Source organism: Rana temporaria, chromosome 10 (genome assembly GCF_905171775.1).
Source record: "Rana temporaria chromosome 10, aRanTem1.1, whole genome shotgun sequence".
In the NCBI taxonomy this organism is placed as follows: Eukaryota; Metazoa; Chordata; class Amphibia; order Anura; family Ranidae; genus Rana; species Rana temporaria.
Window position 1 is genome coordinate 105,663,084 of NC_053498.1, and position 12,605 is coordinate 105,675,688.

General features: G+C 45.6%; 1 protein-coding gene across 1 annotated transcript in view; it reads right to left on the bottom strand.

Moving 5' to 3' along the window:
- MORN1 (MORN repeat containing 1) overlaps window positions 1-12,605 on the bottom strand; it is a 472,343-nt gene that overhangs the window by 403,818 nt on the left and 55,920 nt on the right. Inside the window, exon 6 of the mRNA XM_040325902.1 lies at window positions 4,113-4,200. Within this exon, the coding sequence (XP_040181836.1) occupies window positions 4,113-4,200 (88 nt within the window). The remainder of the gene's footprint in view (window positions 1-4,112; window positions 4,201-12,605) is intronic.

Genomic DNA, 12,605 nt, shown 5'->3' on the forward strand with positions numbered 1-12,605 from the left:
CACTTCTGTATTCATCCAGCTGGTCGGTAGGTGCTTCTCTACTGCTATAGCTACTGGCCTCCAAGCCTGACTCCAGACCATGACAAACTGTTTATTATATAAGATGAAAAGTTATTGTAGTTTATGATTCTGTTGTAAGGACATTTTTTTCAAAAGAGATTTCAGCAGGCAAATATGTACCCAACTGCTCTGTAAAGAGTCACTGCCACCTCGCCCTTCAAGAAAGAACATCCCCCAACCCTGACCATACCTGTACTCTCTATCAGCCCCTTGCTTCTCCACAGCTGGGGACACTACCCAGTATTTCCAACTATGGAGAAATACCGTATATACTCGAGTATAAGCCAAGTTTTTCAGCACATTTTTTTGTGCTGAAAATTCCCCCCTCGGTTTATATACTCGAGTCAGCTTTTTGAGCCTGATCTCCTGGACTTTGGGGACCCAGTACTGGCTGGTCATAGGGCCCCTGGACCCCACTCTTCCTCTACAAGTGTGTAAAGTTTGTTGTCCGGGGGATCCACGGTCGGGGAGCACCGATTTTTCAAAGCCGGGCACCCCTTCCATAGACTGCCATGTTAAACGGTAATTTCTCCAGTGACTTTGGGGACCTGGTACCGATCAGTCATAGGTACCCTGGACCCGGAATTTGGAACACATGTAGCCCCATTTCTCATCTACAAGTATGCAAAGTTTGTTGTCTGGGGGACCTATGGCTAGAGAGAGCAGATTTTTCAAAGCTGTGCACCCCTTCCATAGACTCTCATGTTAAACATCAGTCTAGTCATGGACACAGTGAGGCATGGGCACAGCGAGGCATGCATATGGACACAGCGAGGCAAAGTGAGGAACAGTGAGGCATGCAGATGGACACCCTAGGCTTATACTCAAGTCAATAAGTTTTCCCATTTTTTTGTGGTAAAATTAGGTGCCTCGGTTATATTCGGGTCGGCTTATACTTGAGTATATACAGTGGGGTGGATTCAGTAAGCAATTGCTTCTGTGTATCCATAGTTACGCAGCGCAATTGCTTAGTTGCACCGGCGTAACGACTTTTCTGTATTCAGAAAGCTCGTTACGCCGACTGCAGCCTAAGATATGACTGGCATAAGGCTCTTATGCCGTCGTATCGTAGGCTGCATTCTTATGATGGCCGCTAGATGGCGTTCCGGTAGTGGTCAGCGTAGAGTATGCAAATTGCATACTCACGCCGATTCACAACCCTACGCGCGCCCTGCGTACGCATTTTACGTCGTTTGCGTTCGTCGGTTTCTGCGGAAGGCTGCCCATGCTATTAGCAGGGGCAGCCAATGCTACGTATACCCGTCGTTCCCGCGTCGCGATTTTTAAAATCTACGTTGTTTGCGTAAGTGAATCGTGAATGGCGCTGGATGCCATTTACGTTGACGTTAAATCAAATGACGTCCTTGCGACATCATTTGCCGCAATGCACGTCGGGAAACTTTCCCGACGGAGCATGCGCACTACGTTCGGCGCGGGAACGCGCCTAATTTAAATGATCCACGACCCCTACAGGATCATTTAAATTACGCGCGCTTACGCCGGCCACTTTTACGGAATGCCTCCGCAAATTACGGTGCTACTGCTTCCTGAATCAAGCGTAGCGCAAGTAATTTACGGAGGCGTAGCGTAAAAACGTAACGCTGCGCCTCCGTAAGAGTGCGCAGCAGTACCTGAATCTACCCCAGTATGTGATTTGCACCTCCGAGCAGCCAATTGCTAGGCCTGAACACTGCCACATGACCTGGAAAATGACAGTATTGCTCTTCTGCGTTTCCAAGACAGATGATCTCAGTGCCAGCTGCAGCGAAGCAAGGAGCTGTGAGGGAGGGCAAGTAAGGTAATTAAACAGGGGCTTTAGGGCATGCCCTTTTTTAGAGACGCTGTCACCTTTCCGATCATGGTCAAGGCCACACTGTCTCTTTACCACCTTTACCCAGCTGGTAAAAAATGTGCCCTCTCCTCTACAAATGCTGCAGGCCAGTCTGTAAAACATTCTCCCTAACAAGGCAGCAAACAGACAAAGTAAACGAATCATCCGCTGCCTGGAAGATCATGGATTTACACTCCACCATTGTCTCTATCGACAGCCACAGAGCTGTGTGCTAATTGAGATATAATGGAGGATAATTACAACCAATATTAGTACATTACACATTAGCATAGTTTTAGTGATAGATTCCTAGTTTGGAAATAATGAATGTTTAATTCATAAGGATCACGAATACAATTAGCATAAAATGGATTAAAGAAGAAGACACTTAATGGATCTGGAGAGCTACAAAATAAGTTGGGAGTCTGAAGTGAGCTTAAGTGTAAAATAATGGTGTTCATTTACTAAGTTATGTTGCCGTTATTGAATCACTTACTGGATTAGTAAACTCAAATTACAATGGATTTTATATAAAAACTGCTAAAATATTCACATTGTGATACTCTGTGGGGTTTCAAAGGAATGGCACACATACTGTTTAGTAAAGCTGCAGTTGTCTTATGTCTGTGGGCACTCAGTATCAACTTCCGAGCTGTAAATAGGGGCAGATCCATACAAAGAGTTGGTTTACATTCCCAAGGACAGTCACACATTTTTAAAATGCATGACACGTCATTCTGTGCTTATTTGTGTACACACGCACACACACACACACACACACACAAGCAAGCAATCATAGTGCATTTGTTTTTAAAATCAATGCAATATAACAGTCTAGTATTCATTGGTGAAAAAAATATTGTGCTTATTCAGTAAGTATTAAGCAAGCAACTAAAAGTGTTATACTACACCAAAAGACATATAGGAAAAAAAAAAAAAGCTGTGCTGATAAAGTGGAAAATAATATAAAGATAACCTATATATAAATACAAGATAAATTGAATAACAAGTGCTGAACTTATAATGAGACACTCTCCATATAAAAAGAGAGTGACTATATGAACATATGTGAAATATAAAATGAAATAACCCAGTGACAAGTGAAATCATCCAAAGTCCAAATAATGAACAATCCATGCACATATAGTCCAAATGAATATGTTCAAACTGCAATCGTCAAGTGAAAAAATCCACAGCATCCGGAAACGTGAAAATAGAAAAGCACCTCCACCTTAGGCAATTACTGCCTCTTACCAGCTAAAAAGATCTCTTGTTAAGGAGATCAAAATCGCATGTAAGCTGATAACTTCCAAACGCATCTCCACCAGGAAAAGCCTTATTGCAGGTAATCTCATTCAGTGTGTATTGAGATGTGCCATATAAGAGAAAAGAACTTGCATAGTATAAAATCCAAGATACATTTATTGTAGAACTTAAAAATGCGCACTTACAATGATTTCCAATGTTAGAAGCATAAATAAATCGAGCTGGCTGGCTCCTCGATCTGCCTGCCTGTGTCTTCCGGGTTCGGCTGGTAACGCGGTGGCGTCAGAACGTCGCCTGCCCAACGTTTCGTCTCAAAGGGGACGTGGTCACGGGATAGTATACATGTTTACAAATGATGCCCATGTTTGCATAGAAGGGGCCCCTTGTGTCAGGGGACCCAGGGCAGTTGGCCCTTTTCCATTCTTATAAATCCAGTCGTACTGAAATCGTGTCTATATTATTTAGGTACGATTTGCATGCTACTTGAGGGTTTACCATTGAGGTCTATGGACATCAACTTGCATGGAAGTTGGACCAAAGTAGTGCAGGGACTACTTTGATGTCGGCACGACTTAAAAGTTGTGCCAATATGAATGGAAGTCATTGAAATGACTTGGAAGCAATGGGCACAAAGGCTTAACACAATCAACCCAACCCTTTACTTATTGACCCACTTGGTGCAGACCCCCTTTAACACTATAAAATATAGGCAGGGCATTGAAAGAAGAAAAAATTAATCTACAGTACATTTGCATAACTCCTTTCTTTTCAAATCTTTTAATAGTGAATCACACGGTAACATTTTCCAGAAGATATTTTTGAACTATTACTGAAAAGCATTATCCAGAGTAATGAGATCAAGAATGGGACTACTAATACGAGCCACCAGGACATTTTAGAAGAAGGATGGAATCTCACAGAACGAGTCTCGAAATATAATATAGCATTACTGTACCTCATAAATGGTTCCATCTAAACAGTGCAGCACTCCATGTCCTTGACGTTGGTCCAGCACCCAGTTTCCTTCATAATGATCTCCATTCCTGTAATAAAACAAATGTCATGCTTTTTAGCTTACACTTGCCTGTGTACAGTTCGCATTGCCCAAGTAGACAAATGCCGCGTACACACGTTCAGGACTTCCGACAACAAATGTTTGATGGGAGCTTTATGTCGGAAATTCCAACCATGTGTAGGCTATATCGGACATTTGCTGTTAGAATTTCCGACAACAAAAATTTAAGAGCTGGTTCTCAAATTTTTCGACAAAATCCGTTTTCGTAAATTCCGATAATGTGTGGACAATTCCGACGCACAAAATTCCATGCATGCTCTGAATCAAGTACGAGACAGAAGCGCTCGGGCTGGTAAAACTAGCGTTCGTAATGGAGATAGCACATTCGTCACGCTGTAATGGACTGAAAAGCACGAGGCTGAAAAGTGCGAATCGTCTCTCACCAAACTTCTACCAACACGACTGGTATTGAACTTCCCTTTAATAGTGCCGTCGTACGTCTTGTACGTCACAGCGTTCTTGGCGTTCGGAATTTCCGACAACATTTGTGTGACCGTGTGTATGCAAGACAAGTTTGAGCCAACATTCGTCTGAAAAAAATCCACGGTTTTGTTGTCGGAATGTCGGATCGTCTGTACGCGGCATTATAGTAGAAAATGCCATTTCTTTACAACAATACAATGATTTTCATACAGAGAGAGCCATTATGATTTAGACTGTGAAACTGAGGAGAAGGGGGCAAGCTACTACAGGAATGGAGTGTAAGAAATTGGAGGTTCACGTGCCTGCTGCGGTCTTTCAAACCTTCCTGTCAGAGCTGAACCTCAGGTTGGCCCAACAGAAAAGATAACGCCGATAAGCTTTCGCGACAATTATGCATTCCTATTGGCCAGTATGGTTGGCCATCATAGAAATGAACCAATAGGAACCAGATGGAGTGGGGCTTAGCAGCTTCGCCTAAAACATAAGATTTAACTCTCATAGACTCGCCTAAACTCGCCTAAACTTTCATTTTGCGTCTTTTATGCCACGTTTTTCAAGCTAAAAACTTTGACGTTTTTTCTGCTCCTAGTGTGCATGGAGCCTAAAACTAATTTTAGTTGTCTAAAATATAATGGGTGTAATTAAATTGTAATGCATTAGTTAACAGTTCTCTACAATTTCCAAACTCATTATATACTGCCGGAAGAATCGAAGAATCAAATGTTATTAATTATGGTATTGAGGTATGAACATGCACTACAGACCAATTTGAATTTGAAATCATATTTCAATTTAGTTTTAGTCTTATGCCGCGGACACACAACTGTTTTTCGGGTTGTAAAAAATGACGTTTTAAGGGTCTAGAAAAACAAAGTTTTTTTCAACCCGATCATTAAAACGGCCTTGCCTACACACGATCGTGAAAAAAAAATGCTCTAGCAAAGCGTGGTGACGTACAACACGTATGACGGCACTATAAAGGGGAAGTTCCAAGCGGATGACGCCACCCTTTGGGCTGCTTTTGCTGATTTAGTGTTAGTAAAACACGATTCGCGCTTTTCAGTCTGTTACAGCGTGATGAATGTGCTTACTCCATTACGAACGCTACTTTTACCAGAACGAGCGCTCCTGTCCCATAACTTGTTTCTGAGTATGCACGTTTTTTTTTCACGTCGTTAAAGCCCACACACGACCATTTTTTACGACGTAAAAAACAACAACGTTAAAAAAGAGATTTTTAATACAGCTTACCTGTAAAATCTTTTTCTTGGAGTACATCACGGGACACAGAGCGGCATATTCATTACTATATGGGTTATATGGAGTACCTTCAGGTGATGGACACTGGCAATCTCAAACAGGAAGTGCCCCTCCCTATATAACCCCCTCCCATAGGAGGAGTACCTCAGTTTTGTAGCAAGCAGTATGCCTCCCAAAATGGTCCCCAAAAGAGGGGTGGGAGCTCTGTGTCCCGTGATGTACTCCAAGAAAAAGATTTTACAGGTAAGCTGTATTAAAAATCTCTTTTTCTTTATCGTACATCACGGGACACAGAGCGGCATATTCATTACTATATGGGATGTCCCAAAGCAATGCTTACAATGAGGGGAGGGAGAACATCTTCCCAAGACAAAAGGATTTAATTTAGAGATATACTCAAATCATATTAAATCCAACTTAGTTGAGAAAATAATTTTAAATTTAACTCAAAAGGGAGCCCCCGGAATCCGAGGGTCTCAAACTGCAGCCTGCAGCACTGCCTGCCCAAAGGCTGTATCAGTATTCCTTCTTACGTCCAACTGGTAGAATTTTGTAAACGTGTGGACAGAAGACCAGGTTGCCGCCTTGCAAACTTGAGCCATAGAGATCTGGTGGTGTGCTGCCCAGGAGGCGCCCATGGCCCTAGTAGAATGAGCCTTTAATGATAACGGAGGAGCCAACCCCTTCAAGCCGTAGGCCTGAGTGATTAACTGTTTAATCCACCTCGAGATGGTGGATTTTGCAGCTGCCTGCCCCTTCTTGGGCCCATCCGGTAAAATGAACAACACATCTGTTTTCCGGATCTTCTCTGTAGCTTTAAGATAGGCCTTCATGGCCCTGACAATATCCAAGGTATGCAGCAACCCTTCCTTTCTGGAAGTAGGTTTAGGAAAGAAGGATGGTAATACCAAATCCTGGTTTAGATGAAAACTGGATATAACCTTTGGTAGGAAGGAAGGATGAGGGCGGAGAACGACCTTGTCCTTATGAAAAATAAGATATGGTTCCTTACAGGATAAGGCTGCCAGTTCCGATACTCTTCTGGCGGAAACTATGGCAACCAAAAATACTAACTTCCTTGTCAGTAAAACCAAAGGAATTTCAGCCAACGGCTCAAAAGGTTGTTTCTTTAAACTTGACAGAACAAGATTTAAATCCCACGGACAAAGCGGGGATTTAACTGGAGGATTAATACGTAAGACCCCTTGAATGAAGGTCTTAACTAGCGGCCGCTGAAACCACACTGACAAAGCTGAAATCTGTCCCTTGATTGTGCTTAATGCCAGTCCTTTATCCACTCCTAGCTGGAGAAAACTTAATACTCTATCGATGGTAAATTTGCGAGAAAGCCATCGCTTGGACTCACACCAGCCTACATAGGCCTTCCAGACCCTGTAGTAAATCACCCTAGAGACCGGTTTCCTGGCTCTGATTAGGGTAGAGATTACTTTCTGAGACAGACCTCTACCCCTGAGAATCAGGGATTCAGCCTCCAGGCCGTCTAATTTAGATGCCGTAAGGCAGGGTGGAGGATCGGACCTTGCGATAGCAGGTCTGGCCGTAGAGGAAGAGTCCAAGGGTCTCCCACTACCATCTTCAGGATTAGTGAATACCATGCCCTTCTGGGCCATGCTGGAGCTACCAGGATAACCGGTATGTGCTCCACCCTGATCCTGCGCAGCAGGCGGGGTAGTAACTGGAGCGGGGGAAATGCATAAAGAAGTTTGAACTGATACCAAGGGCAAACCAGCGCATCGGTTCCGCAGGCCATCGGATCCCTTGAGCGGGATATGAACCTGTCTAGCTTCTTGTTGAGTCTCGATGCCATGACGTCCACGTCCGGCACTCCCCATCTTTGGCAGAGTGTCTGAAAGACCTGTGGATGTAGAGACCATTCCCCCGGCAACAGAGTCTGGCGACTTAAGAAGTCCGCCTGAAGGTTGTCCACTCCTGGAATGAATATTGCCGATATGCAGGGCACATGAGCCTCTGCCCACAGGAGAATCAAGCTCACCTCTCTCTGAGCGGCTTGACTCTTGGTTCCCCCTTGGTGATTTATGTATGCCACGGCCGTGGCATTGTCTGATTGAATTCTCACCGGGAACCCCTGCAATTTGGACGTCCAAGCCCTGAGGGCTAGTCGAGCAGCTCTGAGCTCCAAGATGTTGATGGGCAACTGCTTCTCTGGCTTTGCCCAAGTACCCTGGCGAGTGCAACCGTCCAAAATTGCTCCCCAGCCTGTCAGGCTGGCGTCTGTGGTTACTATCTTCCAAGCCACTGGGCTGAAAGACTTCCCCTTCAGTAGATTCTGAGGGTCTAACCACCAACACAGACTTTGTCGGACTCTTGATGAGAGCGGCAAAGGGATATCCAAGGCCTGTGGCCTCCTGCTCCATGCTGACAGGATGGCTGCCTGCAGGATGCGAGTGTGGCTCTGGGCGTACGGTACCGCCTCGAATGTGGCCACCATCTTGCCTAGTAACCGCATACATAGGCGAATAGTTGGTTCTCTCTTGCTTAGAACCAATAGGATTAACTCCTTGATGGCTTCGACCTTTATCAGAGGTAGAAACACCCTTTGTTGTTCTGTGTCTAACCTCATGCCAAGATATTCCAACTGCCTTGTGGGCTGGAATACTGACTTTTCTCGATTTAGGACCCAGCCGAACCTCTCGAGGTATTGAACCGTGAGGGCCACTGCTCGTTCCAGGCCAGGAGACGAGTGATCTATGACTAGGAGGTCGTCCAGGTACGCTAGGATCGTGACCCCTTGGATCCTGTGAACACCCGGGGGGCCGTAGCCAACCCAAAAGGAAGCGCCACAAATTGGTAATGACGCGAAGCCACCATAAAGCGTAGAAATCTTTGATGTGGCTGATATATTGGAACATGAAGATAGGCATCCTTTATGTCTATGGATGCCATGAAGTCGTCCTTCTGGAGTGGGGCAGCTGCTGACCGCACGGATTCCATCCGAAATGAGCGGACCTTTAGGTATGCATTTACCATTTTTAAGTCCAAGATTGGCCTGACATCGCCGTTGGGCTTTGGGATGATAAATAGGTTGGAGTAGAAACCCAGCCCTTGTTCTTGGACTGGTACCTCTACTATTACCTCCTGGGAGAGTAGAAGATTCAATGCCGCCATTAATGCGGCTCCCTTCCCCGGATCGTTTGGTACCCTTGACTCCTGGAAATGAGGAGGAGGAAACTTTAGGAAGTCTAGTTTGTTTAGCCTGTAGCCACGGAAGACCGTACCCATCTGTCGGGAATGCTGGCCTCCCAAACCTCTGAAAAGAGACGCAGCCTTCCCCCCACCCTCGGGGGTGGGGGCGCCCCTTCATAAGGCCGGCTTGGGGGCTGGTTTTGCTGGTTTGCGAAACCACTGCTTCTTGCCTCCGGCGGCCTGTCCCTGCGATTTGTTGTTAAAGTTAAAGTTTGATCTTGCAGGAGGCCGTCGATACTGTTTGGTATTAGAGGGCCCCTGCCCAGGGGAGTACTGTCGTTTAAACGCAGGTCCTCGAAACTTTTTCTTGGTTGGCAAAAGAGTACTTTTGCCGCTTGAAATGGTCTGAATGTATTTATCCAGGTCTTCTCCGAAGAGTCGTTCTCCATGGAAGGGGAACCCTACCAGGAGCTTCTTGCATGGGGGTTCTGCCTCCCAGCTCTTTAACCATAAGAGTCTTCTCATATGGATAAGGGATAACGATAAACGTGACGCTTGCTGGATAGAATCCTTAATTGCGTCTACCGTAAAGCGTAGGGACATCCGAAAATTCTTCTGCCTGCTGGGCAGGAATAAGTTTAAGCATCTGCTTAGTTTGATCCGATAATGCTTGTGCAACCCCAATCGCAGCCACAGCTGGATGCACTACTGCCCCTGCAGTGGTGAAGGAGTTTTTTAGTAGCGTTTCCAAGCGTTTATCAACCGGATCCTTGAACACCTGTATGTTTTCTACAGGGCATGTTAAAGATTTGTTAACACATGAGATGGCTGCATCCACCGCCGGGGTTGCCCATCTCTTGGAAAATTTCTTTTCCATAGGATATAAGGCAGAGAATCTTTTAGGTGGTAAAAAGATTCTATCTGGCTTGGTCCAATCTTGGAACATAACTTCCTCTAGTAGAGGATGGATCGGAAAAACTGCGTTGTTTTGAGGCGCTCTTAGTGAGCCCAAAGCTGAAACCGTTGATACTTGGAGATCTGGTACTGGCAAGTTAAATGCTCTATGGACCAAGTCCGTTAAGGCTTGAACCCACCAGCTCTCCCCTTGGGAGGCTGCCCCAGACTCCTCCGTATCCGGGTCCTCGATCCCCGAACCTGCTTGGTCCTTGTCCAAGAGGTCATCCAATTCCCCTGCGGAAAGGACCTCCTCCTCTGAGGGTCCACGCTCGGGCGACGGAGATCTATTCCGTTTTCTGCCCCGCATAGCCTTGGCTATCATTTTTTCCATTCTCTTTTCCATCTCCTTTAAGGAGGTGGACAGTACCTCGTCCGTGACCACTCTAGGGTTGGACTGACCCGTGCCAGCACCAGCCCCAGATCCCGATGGTCCCACCAAGGCTCCCTCTCGGGAAAGCAGCGGCATAACTTTGTCCGAGACCTCAGACTCTCTGGGGGAATCCCCACCTCTTGTACCCTCAGAACCAGATGCCATGGTACAATACCGAGGTACGCCCGCTAACTTAACGGTGTTTGGAATTTATAAATAAATTATTACCCAAAAACCCTTTTGGAGGATAAAAAATGCCTTCTCTGCTTTTAAGTTTTCTTTTTTTTTTTTTTTTTTAAACCAAAGAGAGAAAAAACATTCTGTCCCCCTTAGTAGTATTGCCAAAGAAAAAACTGCTGAGAAAAAGAGAACAGCCTAGCTCTAGGCTTCAGGACAGTCTTTAAGGCTGTAGTATTCCTTTTTGGCCACTGTGTGTCCTCGGCGCCCCGTGCTGCCGCTCTGGTCTCTTCCTCTCTCAGTTCCAGCATACACTGAGCTGGGAACGAATGGAAGGGCCGCCCCTTCCTTAAACCTACTGGCCCGCCCTTCCCCCCTCAGCTAACGGCGCGAAATTGCGCCCTTAACACGGGGACGCGCGCGCGCCCGCCGACGGGGGGGGGGGTGGTGGGGGTAAAGTTTGCCACACGAGGAGGCCAGCGTTTGCCTGTCATCCAGGCTAGGAGGAAGAACCTATGCAGCAATCGCCTGGAGGCTTGCAGGTAAGCACAGCTCTCTTGAACACACACACAGCCTCTCTATGCTTTTCAATACTACCAGGGAGGTCACCTTTTATGGGGAAATAACACATAAAGCCATCCTATCTATAAGACATGTGACTTACTTTGCCAGATGCAGCGCATAACCTTAGGCATGTCCCCTGTGAACCCCCCAGAAAAACCTGCTAAGAACCAAGTTCCGCAAGTTTCCCCTCACTTACCTGCTCCATGCCGCAGGACTTTGCAAAGCAAGAGGCCCAATCTTCCCCCATCTCCGTGGGGCATTGACCTTCAGGCCCTGGGTTCCTATGAAGGATCCACTGTCCTGGGCCCATATAGCACTCTGGCAACAGAAACATTAGGCCCCCAAAGGTTTCTAAGTTCTGGGCCCAGGGTCCAGCTCTCTAAAAGGAAAGCATTATGGGCTATACCCCATTGGTTTGGGGTCCGGTTACTGACCACTTTAGCGCTGAGGCCTTTGGACAGAACCGGTTAGCCCACCTTAATCCCAAGGATGTGGAGGCAAGCTAAACCATGACCAACACCTAAGACACTGGCGTAAAAACTGAGGTACTCCTCCTATGGGAGGGGGTTATATAGGGAGGGGCACTTCCTGTTTGAGATTGCCAGTGTCCATCACCTGAAGGTACTCCATATAACCCATATAGTAATGAATATGCCGCTCTGTGTCCCGTGATGTACGATAAAGAAAACAGCGTGAAAAATTAGAGCATGTTCTAAATTTTTAATGCCCATTTTTTACATCGTGTATCATGCTCTGGAGCCCACACACGATCGTTTTTAATGACATTAAAATAAAAACGTCATTTTTTACAACCCGAAAAAGGGTCGTGTGTACGCCGCATAAGTCTTTTGACTAAAATGCCATTTTAGTTTTAGTCGTATTTTAGTCATCTCAATTGTTTTAGTCGTATTTTAGTCAACTAAAATAGTATTCATTTAGTCAACTAAAATGTTTTAGTCGACTAAATTAACACTGCACTGTACCAATGATCCAAGGTTAGTAGAGCGATCTCCCCCGCTGAGCTGCTGTGTTCTGACAGGGGGACGCCCCCCTGCCAGAACACTCTGATCAGCACTCTCCGCCACCAGCAGAGAGCGCTGATCAGGAGCTGGTCTGCTGACGATTTTCCAGCATGCACGTCTGATAGATTACACATGAGTCGAATGTCAGTCGGTTTTTATTGAGCCTAGGTACTTACCTTATTAGTGCAAAAACCTAACAAACCATTAGTGGAAGTTATCATTGCCCACAAACTGACAAGGCTGATACAGTTTATCAATCTGATAGACTATCGAGACATCCAAAAGCTACAAATTAGCACTTGCATAGAAATGTCCAAATATTTATGTATATATTTTGTTTTTTAGATCATGCAGTATTGATTTAATGCTGTACAACAAATGTACTTTCTCAAGTGTGCCCCTTGTGCTATTTTCATAACTTTGTGTAGATTTTGC